The sequence below is a fragment of the Saccopteryx leptura genome, chromosome 4, assembly GCF_036850995.1.
Source record: "Saccopteryx leptura isolate mSacLep1 chromosome 4, mSacLep1_pri_phased_curated, whole genome shotgun sequence".
NCBI classification, from domain to species: domain Eukaryota; kingdom Metazoa; phylum Chordata; class Mammalia; order Chiroptera; family Emballonuridae; genus Saccopteryx; species Saccopteryx leptura.
The window spans coordinates 50,374,866-50,393,493 of NC_089506.1; the positions used below are offsets into that span (position 1 = coordinate 50,374,866).

Below are 18,628 nucleotides of genomic sequence, written 5' to 3' on the forward strand. Positions count from 1 at the left end.
TTTTGATCTGTGCTCACCAGAAGAAGAGGCCCTTTCCTGACCCCTCCCAGGAACTGAACGGGCCTAGACGGTCGGGGGCACTCAAAGCGATGTGGCCCTGAGGACCCCCATGCAGCCAGCGCAGGAAATGACACCAGCAGCCCTCTGTTTGCAGGGACCGAACAGTCCCTCTGCCAGGGAACCCCTACCACACCTGGGCACTGGACATAGTGTCCAGAACGGCCTTGTTTCTCTCCCTCAACACTGATGTTCTGTGTGACAAGCGGCAATGCTGGCCTAGAAAAGGTGATATCCTTGCTCCATCAGTTTTAAGGGGGTTTTCTAATATTTTTAGGAAGTGGAATTGCCTCGTTTTTTAGCTTTAAATACAAATGTAGCCCACGCTTCGCAGCCTAGCGGGCAAGGTGACTGCGATGCACTAGGATGCTCACTCTGCAGGCCAGCGCTGCCCGCCCCGCACAGCCAGTCCTGGGCCCGCGGGCAGCACCTGGAGCGCTCCCCACACTTACTGTTGTCAGGAGGGCTGCTGGCGAGGAACTCGGGAGTGGGGCCGCTGCTTTTTTCTGCCAAATCTATGGCCATCTGGATGTCCTCCACCCACTTCTCCATCTCAGACCGGGAACTGAGGAAGAGATGGGCGTCAGGTTCCCAGACCACGCAGGTGAGCAGGGTAACCAGGTAAAGAGGCCCCCGAGTTACCTGGCGGCCACGACGATGGACTGCCGCTGGCCCCGCAGGGTGAGGCAGTGGGGCACGCCCCACTCGTCTTCGCTCTCCTCGATCTGTGGGACGAGTGTGCACAGGTTACTGCCAAGACCCGAGCAAGACCCTTAATGCCTTTTCACACGTTCACTAAAGTGGCTACAGCTGGGAGGATGGGAGAACCGAGTCCAAAAATTCATAATGAGAGAGGGAAAAGAAAGATCAGAAGGCACTGAGTTTTTTTTGGCAGAACCCATAAGCTCCCCTTTATCTAACCACTGAGGAGAACGTGGGGAAAAGCCAGGGAAAGCATCCCGGGCTGACTGGCCTGTCTGCATGTGCCTCCCAAGGTCACAGCATAGGAGACCTGCCCACTGGCACTTCCTGGGGAAGGACAGGGCTCCCTGGACCTTGTGTGGGTTCTGTGACTTCATGTGGACAGCGAGGACTGTCTTTCAGGGCCCTGGGGCCAGGCACAGGGCAGGGAGAGGCTAAGCCACCCCACATGGCCACAGCATCTTTCCTTTTCACTTGATTCTAGAAGCAAGGTAACCATGTATCCCCCACTCAAGAGGCGCCGGGCCCCAGAGCCCTCTCGGGGAGCCCTGACAAGGCCCGGGCTTCCCGTGACGCCTGTGACGTTCTCACTGCCTTGCCAGGGCTCCCCTTTTCCTTCCTCATGTCACGGTCTCTCGCTCCCGTTAGCCTGGCCTGCAAACTGAGGCTGCCCAGGGGGAGAGGCCCCAATCTCATGCCCACGCTGCATACTCACAGTCATGCCGTAGAGTGGGAGCTGCCCATGGACTTTAAACTGATTTGAGATCGTTAGACCCCTGCTTGTGTACAGCAAGACGTCATTGAACTAGAAGAACAAGAACAAGGGTGGCTGAGATGCACTGGCTTCATTTGAAACCAAAAGGTGAAGACAGTTGTTTTCAAAATCTTGCGTGACCATTCACTGATCTCCACAACGGCAGTCTGAGCAGCTCTGACGGCTCCCTCTGGCTCCTAGGTGCCCCCCACGTGGGCAGCAGAGGCCCAGCCCTGTGACCCTTCGGATCACAGATCATAGTGAGGACGAACAGCTCTCACTACTTACCAGGAAGAACATGCGCTGCTGAAGCCCCTTCCCAGAGAGCTTGCTGAGGCTTCCCAGGCGAATGAATTCCTGCAAAGAAAACACCCCAACAGTTGGCCGGGAGCCTGCAAACATGGGTCAACATGGAGAATCTGGCTTCCCCCCACCACAGTCCCTTTCAGGCTAAGTATCATAGTGATAGAGTATCTATTTACTGAATGCTGTGCTACACCTTCTCTAAGCTCTTCTACTCGGGAACCTGTGAGGCAGGGACTACTATGGGCTCCACTAACAGAGGAAACCAGCATGCACAGATCCAATGGTGTGCCTGCTGGTGCACACTCAGGCCCATAATTATGCTCTTAACCCCGGCCTGCAGGCTTCCCACTACGAGGGAGGGGAAAGGACCTGGCCAGAGACAATGGCAGCAAGGGACCGGAGGACAGATAATCCATAGGTGAGTTCTGTGACTACAGGCATCTTCCCCATGACTTAAAACTCTGGTTCTTGGGCCTGGCCAGGTAGCTCATTTGGTTAGAGCACTGTCTAGCTATGCCAAGGTTATGGGTTTGATCCCTGGGCAGGGCACATACAAGAATCAACCAGTGCATGCAAGAATGGGTACAGCAACAAATTTGGTATTTTTTCCTCTCTCCGTCTCTCTAAATATCAACCAGTAATTAAAAAAAAATAAAATAAAACTGGTTCTCAAAAACTAGTAACTATTCTAAGATAACAGCAAGAAGCAATGTATCTAAGGAACTCATCCTTTCAGACAGTAAACTCTTGAGAGTATAAAGCATTTGGGGCCACTTAAACCACAAAACTATCATTATTAAAAAACCATGATAAAATACCCACTAGATTGACCACTCATGACCTTCCGTGCATTCACAGTATGCATCCATTGCTACTGTCTAGATTCAGAACTTCTCATCACCCAGCAGAAACCCTGTGCCATAAAGAAGTCACTCCCCATTTCCCCTTTCCTCAGCACCTGGCAACCACCAATCTCTTTTTTTTTTTTTTTAAATAACTCTCTGGATTTGCCTCATCTGGGTATTTCATATAAATTGAATCCTTTATATGTGGTCTTTTATGTCTGGCTTCATTCACTGAGCATGTTTTCAAGTTTCATCCATATTGTAGCGTGGGTCAGAGCTTCACTCCTTTCTGTGGTTGAACATTTCATTGTACAGATAGACCACATTTCGTTTACCCATTCACCTGTGATGGGACATTTTGGTTGTTCCTCCTTTGGCTACTGTGAATAGTGTTGCCGTGAACAATCATGTTCAAGCTTTTGTTTGAACATCTGTTCTCAAGTCTTCTGGGAATATACCCAGGAGTGGAACTGCTGGGTCATACAGGAATTCTATGGTTATCTTACTTAGGAACCTCTATACTGTTTTCCACAGTTCTGCTTTTAAAACAGTTATAAAGCCTGACCAGGCGGTGGCGCAGTGGATGGAGCGTTGGACTGGGATGCGGAGGACCCAGGTTCGAGACCCCGGGGTCGCCAGCTTGAACCCAAGGTCGCTGGCTCCAGCAGGGGGTTGCTCGGTCTGCTGAAGGCCCGCGGTCAGGGCACATATGAGAAAGCAATCAATGAACAACTAAGGTGTTGCAGCGTGCAATGAAAAACTAATGACTGATGCTTCTCATCTCTCTTCGTTCCTGTCTGTCTGTCCCTGTCTATCCCTCTCTCTGACTCACTCTCTGTCTCTGTAAAAAAACACACACAAAAAAACAAAAAAAAAAACAGTTATAAAGTCTTTGACATCCGTAACAAGTGCAGTCTCTGTCCTCTTCTCTTGGAAATGGGTGAGCTGGTGACTGATTTGACCGATAGCATATGGAAATAATGGCATGTGACCTCTGAGGCTAGGTCGTAATACTACACGTAGCCTCTGCTATGTTCTCGGGAACAACTGCTTTGAAAACACGGAGATGTATGTAATCAGCAAGACCAACCTGAATCCAGGCTAGTGAGACCCCTCCTGGGCTCTCTGTAGTCCCAGCTGAGCCCAGCCTCCAGCCACCCCTGCCAGGGGACCCCTGGCAGCCTTGGACCTTCCAGACCAGACCACCTGGAACCTCTGTCAATGCCACACAGAGCAGAAGAATCACCTGCTGAGCCCTGCCCAGTCCCTAACGCCCAAAACCATGACACATACTAAAAGGCTGTTTTCAGCCACTAATTACTGGGGAAGTTTGTTACAACAGATTCCTAGAACACCTGCCACAAGGTCCTTCTGTGCTCCCATCAGCATCTGAGTGAAGAATAGAAACTTAGCTAACTCATTTGATTCTATACACATCTGTGTGGCTTAACAACCCTTTGATACTTTATGAAATATGTGATAGTATTTTCACTGATATAGTTTGGAAATCAGCAAAGTAATATATACTCTTGCAGGGCCGTAAGATGGATGTTGGCATAAACAATATGGTATGAGGAAATAGCGTCTAGGGGACCGCTTTCTTCACTGAAGGGTACCAGAGAGCAAGAATGAGTGGTGACCCTAACATGCCGCTATTACTCCTGTTTCTACCTCACACATTTGTCGCCACTGGAACACATGCATTTGCTATCAAATCTTGGGGATCTCAGCTACAACCTGAGCGGGAAGAAGACAGGGTAGCTGGAGACACTCACTGCAAAAAGCAAAGGGAGCGTGGTCTTGCCTGCATTCCAGAGGCACCAGGGGCAGAGGGCAGAAGGGCCATGGACTCAGATGTCAGTGTCTGGGCTGGAGAGGGAAAATGTCTCTTGCTTATGAGTTTTGTTTTGTTTTTTTTAAACTTTGAAACAGAAAAAGAGGAAAAGGCCTCTAATAGCCTTAAGCTCAAGCTGCTTCCATCTGGAGGGAAATCCATCCAAAGATGTCCAGGCCTCTGAGTTTTTTTGTTTGTTTGTTTGTTTGTTTTTGTATTTTTCTGAAGCTGGAAACGGGGAGAGACAGTCAGACTCCCGCATGCGCCCGACCGGGATCCACCCGGCATGCCCACCAGGGGCGATGCTCTGCCCCTCTGGGGCGTCGCTCTGCCGTGACCAGAGCCACTCTAGCGCCTGGGGCAGAGGCCAAGGAGCCATCCCCAGCGCCCGGGCCATCTTTGCTCCAATGGAGCCTTGGCTGCGGGAGGGGAAGAGAGAGACAGAGAGGAAGGGGGGGGGTGGAGAAGCAAATGGGCGCTTCTCCTGTGTGCCCTGGCCGGGAATCGAAGCTGGGTCTCCCACACGCCAGGCCGATGCTCTACCGCTGAGCCAACCGGCCAGGGCCCAGGCCTCTGAGTTTTAACCAAATAACCCCCCCTGCCTCCCCACCCCTGCTTCTGTTCTGTTTTGTTCAATGAAAAAGAACATGGTCCTATAATGTGGAAGGCCAGGCCAGAAAACCTCTCTCAGGCACACCAAGAAACACCTGTAGGGACCCTGGCTCAGGCCAAAGTGGGCTGGGGCCCTTTTGCCTCAGGGAAAAATCCAGCCTTCCAGAACACGATACCACCCCGGTCTGGCTGGAGGGCTGGTGGAGCCGGATGATGCCTCAAAGCCATGTCAGGGATTAGACTGCAGGCAGTTTAGGGGGCGTTCCTAAAATTATCTGCTTACCTTTAAATTTCAGTTTTCAAATTCCACCTGTAGACAAATCTTTCAGAGCCACAGTTCCACCCACTGAGGTTATTTGATAATTTAAAATTAATTAATGATAATCAATTGGCCTTGGTGTGTGGAATGCTCCATCTTAGAACTCACCCCTCTGAGGGCCTGAGTCCTCTTTCTCCTGTCACTCAAGGTGGATTTGAAACAGTGAATGATGGCCCTGGCCGGCTGGCTTAGTGGATAGAGCGTCAACCCTGCACGAGCGTCAACCCTGCACGTGGACATCCTGGGTTCTATCCCCAGTCAGGGCACATGAGAAGCAGCCATCCGCTTCTCTTCCTCTCCCTTTCCTGTCTCTCTTCCCCTCTCGCAGTCAGTAGCTTGACTGGTCCGGCCGAGCTTCTGCTGTGGGTGCGGAGGATAGCTCAGTTGATTCAAACATCTACCCCATACTGGGGTTGTAAAGTGGATCCGGATCAGGGTGCATGCAGGAGTCTGTCTCTCTATCTCCCCTCCTTTCATTTAAAACAAACAAACAAACAAACAACAAAACAGTGAATGGCTGTGAAGCCAGATGATGAGTGAGAGAAGATGCAAATAAGGCAGGTCTGCGGTTAGTAACCAGCATCCCTGTTCTGACCTTTACAAATAACAGTGACCTTTAATTTAGCGTGTGGTAGGTGCCTCCTATTTGCTGCTTGCATATATTAGCTCCATAGGTGAGCCTGTGAATTCAATATTGTCATCACCATTATCAGATGAGGAAACTGAAAAGCAAAATGATTTGAAACTCGCCCCAAATCACCTGGTCAGTTATGAGTGATGAAGCCCTTATTTGATCGATGCTATGTTATGTAATCAAAAACAGAGAGAGTATATCCTTAGTCCCTTCAAAGAAATGGAGGTGGGGGGAGGGGAAAAGAATTCCTATTCATTGTATTAGTTTTACACATTAAGTCTCATTCAATCCTCGTGCCCTAGGAAGGAAAGGTATGATCCCACGTTACACCTTCAAGAGCAGGAATGTTCCAGCTGGTGAAACATCCCAGCTCTGGCGGAGCTCAAATTTGAACCCAGGGCCACCAACTTCAAGCCAAATGCTCTTTTCATAGCGCCATGGGAACCTTTCCTCAAAATAATTGCTTTACAAATGGTCTGTCTGCCGCCAAACAGCATAAGATGTTAAATTTAACGCCCAAAGTTAAGAGAAAATTACATTGAGTCCACAGGGCTTTATTGAGTTCTGCATAGATGGGTAAAGGTGGTTATTGTGTGCTGAGGCCTGGTGGAATTTTCTCACCAGCAGAGCTGAAGCAAATCCCAGCTTTAATTTCCACCCAGCACTTACCCCATAACTCTCCTGACAACCTTTCACAACTGGTTTTTGGTCATTTCTGCAATTAGGCTTCCTAAGAAATATACCGAATGCATAGAGATATTCCTGCATCTTTCCTAAACTACACAGGTTTAGTTTCCAGGGCAACCTGTCAGATGAGACTGAGAGCTCCCGGCAAAATGGAAACTTGTGTGAAGGTTAAGGCAGGTATACAGCAGATCAGAGACTAAAATTCCCTTCTGAACCTGGGGTAATGGATAGTTCAAAATCAGGGAGCTATAGGAGAAAGATCCCACAGAGAGAGCTGATGAGATGCGTCAGCTGACTATTAGTTTTGATTCTTAGGAAGAGAAGTGAGAAAAGGCAGGCTGTGTTGTACCTTTGAAACTCCCCGCTGGCCTGGAAGAAGCAGGTTGATGCCACAGGGCCCTGCTTCACTATGGACGAGCTACAGGCAGCTCCTGAGGGGAATAGTCAAGTGAAACTGCATCTAACCCAGAGTCACGTTCTGGCTAACACGGTTTTTTAATTCCTAATTAAAATTACACTGTGTACAAGAAATTGCATCTTTTAAAAATAGTTTTTGGGCCCTGGCCGGTTGGCTCAGTGGTAGAGCGTCATCCTGGCGTGCGGAAGTCCCAGGTTCGATTCCTGGCCAGGGCACACAGGAGAAGCGCCCATTTGCTTCTCCACCCCTCCGCCGCGCTTTCCTCTCTGTCTCTCTCTTCCCCTCCCGCAGCCAAGGCTCCATTGGAGCAAGGATGGCCCGGGCGCTGGGGATGGCTCTGTGGCCTCTGCCTCAGGCGCTAGAGTGGCTCTGGTCGCAACATGGCGACGCCCAGGATGGGCAGATTATCGCCCCCTGGTGGGCAGAGCGTAGCCCCTGGTGGGCGTGCCGGGTGGATCCCGGTCGGGCGCATGCGGGAGTCTGTCTGACTGTCTCTCCCCGTTTCCAGCTTCAGAAAAATGAAAAAAAAAAAAAAAAATTACACTGTGTACAAGAAATTGCATCTTTTAAAAATAGTTTTTGAGCCCTGGCCGGTTGGCTCAGTGGTAGAGCGTCATCCTGGCGTGCGGAAGTCCCAGGTTCGATTCCTGGCCAGGGCACACAGGAGAGGCGCCCATCAGCTTCTCCACCCCTCCCCCTCTCCTTCCTCTCTGTCTCTCTTCCCCTCCCGCAGCAGCCGAAGCTCCATTGGAGCAAAAGATGGCCCGGGCGCTGGGGATGGCTCCTAGGCCTCTGCCCCAGGCGCTAGAGTGGCTCTGGTTGCGACAGAGCGTCGCCCCCTGGTGGGCGTGCCGGGTGGATCCTGGTCGGGCGCATGCGGGAGTCTGTCTGACTGCCTCCCTGTTTCCAGCTTCAGAAAAATACAAAAAAAAAAAATAGTTTTTGGCCCTTGCCGGTTGGCTCAGTGGTAGAGCGGGGGCCCAGCATAGGGATGTCCCAGGTTTGATTCCCGGTCAGGGCACGCAAGAGAAGCGCCCATCTGCTTCTCCATCCCCACCTCCCCATCCTCTCTTTCTTTGCCTCCCACAGCCATGCTTGATTGGTCCCAGCGCATGAGCCCTAGGCACTGAGGATGGCTGCATGGAGTCTCCACCGCAGGTGCTAAAACATGGCTCCAGGTGGGCAGAGCATTGGTCCCAGATGGGGGTTGCTGGGTGGATTCTGGTTGGGGCACATGCAGGAGTCTGTTTATCCCCTCCTCTACCTTGGAAAAGAAGAAAAAAAATAGTTTTCATACTTACATGGTAATTTATAGCATGCTTTTAGGCAATAAATTTTCCTCTTTTTTTTTTTTTTTTTGGTGACAGAGAGAGAGACAGACAGGAAGGGAGAGAGATAAGCATCAATTCTTCGCTGTGGCTCCTTAGTTGTTCATTGATTGCTTTCTCATATGTGCCTTGACTGGAGGGCTACAGCAGAGCAAGTGACCCCTAGCTCAAGCCAGTGACCTTTGGGTTCAAGCCAGCAACTGTGGGGTCATGTCTATGATCCCACACTCAAGCCAGCGACCCCACACTCAAGCTGGTGAGCCTGTGCTCAAGCCAGTGACCTTGGGGTTTCGAACCTGGGTCCTTTGCATCCCAGTCAGATGCTCTATCCACTGCACCACTGCCTGGTCAGGCTTCCTTTGTCTTTATATCACTATTTGACCCAATCAAAAATAATTTTATCCTCCATTTTCATTTACCTAAATTTTAACAAATAAGCTATCTCAAATTGTCTCAGAATACGATAGGGAAGAAAAGTAAATGAACGTATCAGCTAATAAGGAGAAAAAGGAGGTCAAAGGCTTTTATCTCCTTCTAACACAGAATTTTCGAATGACACTATAATATTCAAGGTTTTTTCCCCAATTATCCCCCCAGTTGAAGGAAGCCACTTCAGAGGGAGGATAGCTTCACTTGGAGCATCTCTATTCAAAATGTTCAAATTTAAGTCACTTAAATGTCACTTGTCTGGCTCTAACCTCCAGCGCAAAAGAGAGCACAGCTGCTTACCCTTCCTGGAATCACAAGATTGTCGATGCCAATCAAGTCTTTCTTGAGTTCATGAAGCTTCTGGAAATTCTCCATCTTGATCATCGTACCGTGAAGCTGTGCCACCATCTCAGTGATCTCTGCCAGCGCGGCTAACGAAGGAAACACACAGACCACAGCCTGAACCAGAGGCCGGGCTTCTGTCCCCGCCCCCAAAACACACAGACCACAGCCTGAGCGAGCGGCCGGGCTTCTCTGTCCCCATCCCCAAAACACACAGACCACAGCCTGAACGAGAGGCCAGGCTTCTCTGTCACAGACCACAGCCTGAACCAGAGGCCGGGCTTCTCTGTCCCCGTCCCCAAAACACACAGACCACAGCCTGAACCAGCGGCCGGGCTTCTCTGTCCCAGTCCCCAACCTTTTCAAGCTCAGTTCTGCAGAGTAATATCCTTCCAGTAGGCGGATCATGTTACATACTGTCCTTCTAGGGGAAACCCTGCTATTTTTCACGAATAAAAACGGAATGATTTGCTTTACTCTATGTATACATATTTATTTGATTTGAATTTCCCAAAATCATCCTGAAAATGTGAACGAGCTCTTCATAGCTACATGGTAAACAGCTGCCCTCCCATTAGGATTGCTTGTTGGCATAGAGGATAAAAGTACCTAGAATTCTGTCCTCAGGGCAGAGTTCTTTTACCCCCCCCCCCCCCCACTTCTCTGGCAAGAACAGCGTGCAGAGAGGCCACGGGAAAATCTGGGGCAAAAGCGGGGTCTTCCGGGGAGAGAGTCTGACTGACGGTGCCACTTCTGAGTAATCAACATTCATTCCAGCACTCCCCAGCATAACCCTCCACAGAAATCATACTGTTTACCACGATGGCTGCAAAGACTACCTGTAAAAGGAAACTTTATTTTGCAATATGGGCACATCTCCCTTATACTGGTGGGCATCCAATACGTACAAGGAGCTAATGCCCAATTAGTACAAGTTTGTGTCGCATGCAAAGCCACTGTAGCTGAGCATTTGGGTTTTTCAAGAAAGCAAGAAATCCTTGTCAACTGAACGTCAATCATCAGAAAACTGAGCACCTCCTTCACGGCAGCATCTCAACTGTGGAAGAGAAGCATTTCCTTTTCTCGCTTTCTCCCCGCGGATGCAAATGAAACACTGCCTGGCTTGTCACAGAATGCTCTGCCTAAGCCAGAGCGACAAACCCAAACACAGGCTCAGTCTTAGACATTACCAGCCGACTTAGTCCAATGAACAGTTCCTGGGCACCAGACGCCCAGTGGGTATGGGGGTGAGGAGCCTCTAAGAGAACAAAGATGGCAGCCGGTCCCTAGGTCTCAACACTCTTCATCCCTGATGTTCAGGAAGTGTATGTTCAGGTACACTCTGATTTCCCCAGCCTTCTTTAAATGATGTCGACACATGGTTCAAGCTATATAACGAATGCTTTCTCCATTTTATTATCAAGGATAGACTTTTCCTACTGGGGACTGTTTAGTAAAAGGCAACCGGGGCAAGTCAGCCAAGGATAGCACATGAAAATACTAAAGCTGTCTGTCACCGTCCTGCATAACACACCTGTACAGCTCTGAGTCCTCAGCGCTGGGATGGCTCCAGGTCAGCCTGTGCAGGCAACACCCGTATGACGGAACTAGGTAGGCAGGCGGGGAAGGTCATACGACCCTAAAGGTCGGGAGGAACTGAGGCTTAAAGGAGGAGAAACACCGTGCAGGAAAGGACAAGGAGATGGCTGCAGCGACACCAGCAGAAGGGATAGAATATACCAGCCACAGGCATGAAGCGCCAGGGTGTGCTTTACAGGCTGAGTCTGCAGTAAACCAAAACCCCATCCGTCATGAGTCATTTCTCTTCTTCTTCCGTGAAGTGCCAATGGCAATTCTTGGGTTGTCTTTTTAAAACCAATTTGTAGGCGTTTTCTATACATTCTAGATACCAACAATGACTGTTCTAGAACAGGTCCCACATCACCATGCCCCTCCTTAAAATCCTTCATGTTTTCCTTTTACTCTCAGGCTGAGGTACAGTAGGGTTTATGAGACCCTGTGAGACCTGGTCTCTGCTTACTTTTCCTGCCTGTCTCTGCTGCTGTCCCCTCCGCAGGGACACAGAACTTCCACTGCCTGTAGTGGTGCTTTTCAACCTTGTTACACTTGGGGACTGGTGAAAGTAGGAGGAATATTTTGCAGACTGCTAAGGCAGAAATCACCCTGAGCATAAGCGAATTCGACTAAGATCATTGGGTCTATAATTTCATACAACATCAGTGTGGTTAAATCTTTCATGGACCGGTGTGAAATTTTTGGCAGACTGGTCCATGAACCAGCAGTTGAAAAACTGATATAATTGGAATTGGAGATATTAACAAAACATGTAATATATATATAAGTAACAAAACATTACAAAACATAACAAAATTTCTTTATATATATAAAGAAAAACACTGACCTAGATTGTCCCATAGTCTCTGTACCCTTTGGGCCTCTGTTATGTGCAGTTCACAACTCTATGCTCCACACCTGCCCACATTTAAGACAACTACCTCTAGCCCAGTGTTTTCAACTGCCAGTCATGAAAGAGTTATTCACCCTAATCTTCATACAGCATCAGGATGGGTTAACTCTTTCGTGGATAGGCACAAAATAGGTGGGCAGGTGATTGAAAAACACTGTTCTTGCCCTAAACTTAGATAATCCTTTCCCTCAGCAAACCCCCACAAAGCCTGAAAGGCTGGCTCAGAAGCCACAACCCTACTGTTACTGTCCAGGTAACCGCCCCTATGCCTACTAGTGAATTGTATGGGTAGAGACCACATCCATCCCATTCTTTCTAGTATACTGGGTCCACAGCAGGTGTCCAATGCACATCTGTGATTGGTTGGTGGCCTGATCATGAAGAATTTTGACTAGCCTGAGGAAACTGAGTGTCACAGGTTTTAAGCAAAGAAGAAATACATTTAGAAAATGAGAATACGTGTGTGGACATCCTGGGTTCAATTCCCAGTCAGGGCACACAGGAGAAACGACCATCTGCTTTCACTCCCCTCCATCTCCCTGTTCTTTTCTCTTCCCCTCCTGCAGCCAGTGGCTCAACTGGCTTGAGGGATGGCCCCAGGCATTGATGATAGCTCGGTTAATTCAAGCATTGGCCCCAGATGAGGGTTATTGGGTGGATCCTGGTCATGGTGTATGTGGGAGTCTCTCTCACTATCTCCCCTCCTCTCATTAAAAAAAAGAGACAGAGACAGACAGACAGACACAAGGAAAGAAAGAAATGAAGGAAGGTAGGAAGGGAGGGAGGGAGGGAGAGAGGGAATGTGGGAGACTACAAGTGGCAAAGCCTTTGTAAGTTCAAGGCTTAGCAAAAGGCTAAGTTCTCCCCCCCCCCACTCCTCCATATTGGCTATAAAGCTGAGTATTTGCACTCATCCCAACGCCCCACCTCACTTGCTTGGTGAAGTTGCTAAAGGCTAAGTTTTTCTCCACACCTCCATGTTAGCTGGGATGCTGGATTATTTCTGCTCTCCTATCCTCCCTGTCCCTTGGAGAGAATGAAGGCAGTTTTCTTTTAATCCTTTGTTTTGTGAAGGTAAGATGTTATGCATGGTGGGGTTTCTGCACTTGGGAGAGTACTTGGGTTGCTTTGGAAATGTGACTTTGTTTTAAGGATCTCTTTGATTTGCTAATGACCTTACTTTGCCCTATAAATAAAGCAGGAAGGGGGCTGGAGACTCGCTTCTTGCGAGCAATCTTCTGCATCCTTGCAGAGTCCTCCCGAACTCATCCTATTTCTCTTTAAGCCTATTTTCTTAATTCCAGGCTGTTCCCACTCAGGACCTGAAATTACTAGCTGGGCTGGTTCTCAGCAAGGGAGGGAGGAAGAGAGACAGAGAGAAAGAAAGAAAGAAAAAAGAAAGAAAATGAGAATACAGGCAGTCTAAGAGATGGGAAGTGTTTATAATATTTTAGGTGAGAGAAACAGGCTTGACATACTAGAGGAATAGCAAATTTGTGTAACTGTCAAAAGCCACGAGCCTGGCTGAAGAGTGTAGGGGACACAGCATCAGACCGTAGCTCCCTAGCCCTTGAGAGACTGACAGTCCAGGCCGAGGGTGTACACATTAACAGACACTTATCACGGATGACTTAGGTTCTAAACAGTGATGTGCAGCACAGTGAAAAAAGCATGGTCTGGAATACCAGCCCTCACCTTCTGCTAACTGAGTGACACAAGTCTCTTACCTCCTCTGAGCCTCAGCTTTCTTATCTATAAAATGGGATAACAACACTTATTTCATGGAGTGTTAAGGAGTAAAGGTGTTCACATTAGTAAGACACCTGGCCCAGGAGCTGAGTGAGTGACAATGGCTATATCATCATGAGACAGTAGGGTAGGGTTGTTAAGAACACGGGTTCTGGGTTTAGGCTACAAGTTATTTACTTTCCAGCTGTGTGACTCTGGACAGGTTCCCTAACCCTCTGGTCGCAGTACCCCCCATAAGTAAAATGAGCCCACCCCTGCCTTGCAGATGAACTGAAAAGATTAAGAATTCAGGTGAAGTGCTTAGTAAGGTGACCTGCACATTGCCAATGCCCAGCAGCAAGGAGCACTATTTATTAAGAGCCATTTTCTGTGGCCAGTCCAAGAAAGAACTGATGAGTTTCAACCATGTATGTAGGGGAAAGGTTGGGGGGGGGCGCTGACACCACCTGTAGCTCCCCCAGGGTTCTTTGCACGAAACCACCCAGGATCAAAGGAGAAAATGCATGCAAAAAGGAAGGGACAAAAGCGGTCTTAATGATCAGCATTTTCTTTATGGAAAAACCAAGAGATAAATTGGTTTTCTCCAGAAAATACTTGACCAGGTACTAAAACGCAGTGCCTGCCCTGCATGATCATGAAAACCCGGGACGGAGTATCACAGAGCTCTCTCCCCGAGGAGCCCCGTCCCTGCAGGCCTGGGTCTGGCAGGGCTCACCTCGGCAGTCCCTGAAGTCGGCGTGGTTGGGGGGGTGATGTTTGCACAGCCGCTCCAGGACCTGCTTGTAGTGCATGAGCCGGTGCAGCGGGCGCAGGAGGAAGGTGTTGAGCGGTAGGTAGCACACCTTCTGCAGCTCGAAGTCTCTGCACAAGTTCTCCAGCCGCCGGGAGCTCCTGATGCTGGTCTCCAGCGCCTCCAAAGCCTCGCCGTGCTTCCACAGGTGAGCCGCCAGTTGCTGGTGGGGGCAAAAGACGAGGGTGAGGGAGGGCGTCCTGCGCAGCTGGAACTGAATGTGCACGTGGTCCGCCCGCTGACTTTCGGAAATGAGCTCGCCTCCACTTTCCTCCATTTCATTAAATTTCACATTTTTCAAATCTCATGATTTATTTCATCATGTTACGTTCTTAGGGTGAAATAAAACGCTCTATGAAAGTACTGAGCAATACTTTAATACATAGGGTTTAAAAATCAGGAGACAGACATGCAATATTAGAGGTGTAAATGTTCTTTAAAAAACAAGAAGGCAACACTGAGAGGAAATAAATGAACAGGAGCCTGTGGTTTCCTTGTACATGGCACAAAATGACAAGCAGACCAGGGCCGCCCAATAGTGCCCTACAGTTACAAATACATAGTTCTGATCGCCCCCCCCCCCCCAGTGGCTGGTACAGTAACTGAGGGTCTGCCACAAGCCACCCATTTTGCCAGATTCCAGGGAGCTAGATGAGAAGTAGACACGCTCTCTCCCCTTCTGGGGTCTGGGCAAGATCCTTTGCTAGACCAAGCGCTGGTCAGGCTCCCGAACCTTCTCCCAGGTCTGTCTGTGCACTTCCTTATAAACCCAGTTTTAGCAAGGACCCTGCTAAGGCTGCTACCAGAACCCCCAACGCCGGTATCGGGCCACCCACGACCTCGGGTTCCTCCCCTCCCACCACCAGGGATGTCTGACTGCCCTGGCCAGTCTTCAGCTGGAATCCCCCCTCACCCTGCACGTTTCCTCTTAGTCGTTTTCCACCCTCCCTGCTCCTTGGCTATAAGTTCCTGCTGCCCACTCTGTATTCAAAGTTAAGCCCAATCGACCCCCTTCACTGCCAAGTCCCGTTGCAGCGGTCCTACATCTATCCCAGCAGTCCTGGGCAAAGCCTGCTTGACCATCTTTAAGAAGTGTTGACAATTTTTTACCTTTAACAAGCTGTGGTCGAGACAGACGCAAGGTAAAATGTCTGATGGCAGAGCATGGAAGGAGGAATGAATTCCTCAGGGCAGGTGGGGAAAAAGTACAAGGGAGGACACTTCCAGACAGACAGGGTACGAATGGGGCAGGGAACGGCCGACACCCCAGGAGTAGAGAACAGCAGTACTTTCCAGGACTGGGTTTACCGTCTGTGTGCTGCTGCCAACGAACCCCCACACCTCGGCTCCTGACCCCAGCACCGCCACTCCCATGCTCCAGGCACAGCCAGAGACGCTGTGAAGCCACTCACAAACACAACGCCTTCTGCCTCACCGGGGGCCACCCGTGATTCTCTAACCTCAGGACTGGTGCCTCCATCAGCCAGTTACTCAGGACAGAAGATCTTGGAGAACATTCTGGATTCCCTCATTTTCTGAATCCTTCCCCAAGTCCTACCAATTCTACCTCCTAAAACCAGCAAACCTGTTCCTGCCTTCATCTGCAGGGTTTCAAGCCTGCTGCCATCCAGTGTAGTGGTGTCTCCACTGGAATCTCTGCTACCACCCCCATCCCTCCACCTATTGCATATCAGCTATCAAACAAACTTCTTAGAATTTAACTGAGTGGATACAACAAGAGCTCCGACCATCCTGAGACAACCTCCAGTCTTCAGTAGGGTGCATAAGGGCTCTTAGGATGTAATCCTTCCTGCCGTTCCATGACCATCTCTTGCTACTTACCCAGGGCCACGCACAGAGCAATGTACACTCGAATATGCCTGAGCCTCTGCATATGACAATCCTCTCCTAAAACACCCCCCCACCCCTAGCCTCACCTCACCCTTCAGGGTTAGTGCTGGGACCTTCCCGGATCCCCAGGCTGAGTTAGGACTTGTCTATCCACCTGTACTTATACTGTGTTTGTCCATCTTAGCTCTTATCACTGGTCTTCCCCATAGAGTTTATTCTGTGACTATTTAAAAAATATATAGATTCATAGGAAGTTGCAAAGAAATGTACAAGGTGATCCTATGTACCTTCCCCTGGCCTTCCTAATGCTAATATCTTGCATAACAATAGCATAATATTACAACCAGGAAATTGACATTGGAACACTCCAGTTTATTTGGATTCCACCAGTTACACATGCCCTCACTGTGCATGCACATATATGTGCATGTGTGTGCATGCTTGTAGTTCAGTACAATGTTATCACATGGGCAGTCTCCTATTTGAGAGAGTGTATCATGTCACTATATCCTTGGGGCCTGATGTACATAGTAAGTGCTCAATAAATGTCCGTTGCCTGCATACATTAATGAACAAATGAACCAATTCTTGCACACATCCGAGGCAGGAGTCTTGCAAGGATCTGAGTGCGTGAAGAGGTGAATTCATGGTCACTGGGATTCAGAGTAGAAGCTGTAGAACAGGGAGAAGGTGTCTGGACAAACTGTCTAGGCCTAGAGCAGGGGTCCCCAAACTTTTTACACAGGGGGCCAGTTCACTGTCCCTCAGACTGTTGGAGGGCCAGACTATAAAAAAAACTATGAACAAATCCCTATGCACACTGCACATATCTTATTTTAAAGTAAAAAACCAAAACGAGAACAAATACAATATTTAAAATAAAGAACAAGTAAATTTAAATCAACAAACTGACCAGTATTTCAATGGGAACTATGGGCCTGCTTTTGGTTAATGAGATGGTCAATGTCCGGTTCCATATTTGTCACTGCTAGCTGTAACAAGTGATATGATGTGCTTCCGCGTCACAGTACCTGAGTGATGCCGCACTTTGTGGCGCCACCAATGAAAGAGGTGCCCCTTCCGGAAGTGCAGCGGGGGCCAGATAAATGGCCTCAGGGGGCCGCATGCGGCCTGTGGGCCGTGGTTTGGGGACCCCTGGCCTAGGGTATGAAGGTTTTTTCATCAGGTTTAGAGTTTGAACTGTATTCTCCAAACCACAGAGAGACAAGGAGTATTTTGAGCCTTGTCAGTCTGGCTGTAAGATAAATGCTGGTATAAAGGCTGGGCGATCACTCAGGAAAGAGAAAACTGACAGACTCAGAAATGTGACAGGAGTTTAAGATGGAGACGGGGCAGGAGATGCAGGCCTGGGAAAACAGACAATTCAGGCACAAGTGAAGGTCCTGGTTGGGCTGGCAGGCGAAGGAAGGGTCAAGGCAAGGACCTCCTTTTCTTGTGTGGATGTTGAAGGGCCTTTGTGCATAGACAGATATTCCCAGACGGAAGTTCACTGCATGGGTCAGGGGTCACAATTTGGGCACCTCTGACCTTCAGGTGGAGACTGGAGCCCCCGGCCCAGCTCCCTGAATTCTGTGTGCAGGGTCTGGAAACAGCTGAAGGGTAATGTCAGCATCCCTGCCGAGTCTCTGAAGATGCAGGTACACACAGGTCGGGGGAGTCATGTCAGCATTTTGCATTGAACTACAGGAATGCCAACCTGGGCTTCTGTATCCTCTGCTCCTCCTTCCACACTTCATCAAAATTCTTTTAAAACTAACGATAACAACCACAGTAATAATTTCAAAATATTTCTCCAAATGTCTGCTAGAGGCTCTGAGTCTCTCCATCTATTTTTATTTTGCTTGCGCAGAGCTCTGTGCTATAAATGCTCACGGTGTCTGCACAATCACTAAAATGCCTGCACAGCTGAGGAAGGTGACTAAATGCAAAACTGCCGACTCACCAGACTGAGGAGAAAGAATTACTATGACAGAAATCAGGTGTATTTTTAGGTCTCAGGTGCAGGTGAACAGAGAGGAGGGCGGATGTCTACTGAATGTCAGCTCTTCGTGGGAGGTCAGCGGACAGGCTGGAGATGGCTAGAGGACCCGTCAGTAGAAGGAAGCACTCTGGGGACTGTCCCCGAGGGGCCGGGGAAGGAGCTGGCAGGTTGCTGCTGCTGTCCCCAGAGGGCCATGACAGAGTCCAAGCCTCCTTGAAGGGAGTAGCCTCAGGCTTATAATCTCAGAGAAAGAGGAACGCTGTGCACAGAGGCAAAAACCAAACTGGGCAGAGAGAAAGTGCAAAATATGAGAAAAGAGGCTTCCAGTAAGAAAAACAACAACAAACGGGAGTACAACAGTAACAAAAACATGTCATAGGAGAGAGGAAAAAGGATATTTTTAACAAGTGACAAAAGCCAGCCTGAAAAGGCTACACAATGATTTCAGCTCTAGTTTATGACATTCTGGAGAAGACCAAAC

General features: G+C 49.1%; 1 protein-coding gene across 6 annotated transcripts in view; it reads right to left on the bottom strand.

The window, feature by feature from the left end:
* The window catches only part of FARP1 (FERM, ARH/RhoGEF and pleckstrin domain protein 1), a 353,515-nt gene that overhangs the window by 13,259 nt on the left and 321,628 nt on the right, over positions 1-18,628 (bottom strand). For all 6 annotated transcript variants that reach the window (XM_066380657.1, XM_066380653.1, XM_066380659.1 and 3 more), the window contains 6 exons: positions 14,220-14,457; positions 9,226-9,356; positions 1,802-1,870; positions 1,475-1,564; positions 700-782; positions 510-622 (listed from right to left, as the gene is read on the bottom strand). In XM_066380657.1, the coding sequence (XP_066236754.1) occupies positions 510-622; positions 700-782; positions 1,475-1,564; positions 1,802-1,870; positions 9,226-9,356; positions 14,220-14,457 (724 nt within the window). The remainder of the gene's footprint in view (positions 1-509; positions 623-699; positions 783-1,474; positions 1,565-1,801; positions 1,871-9,225; positions 9,357-14,219; positions 14,458-18,628) is intronic.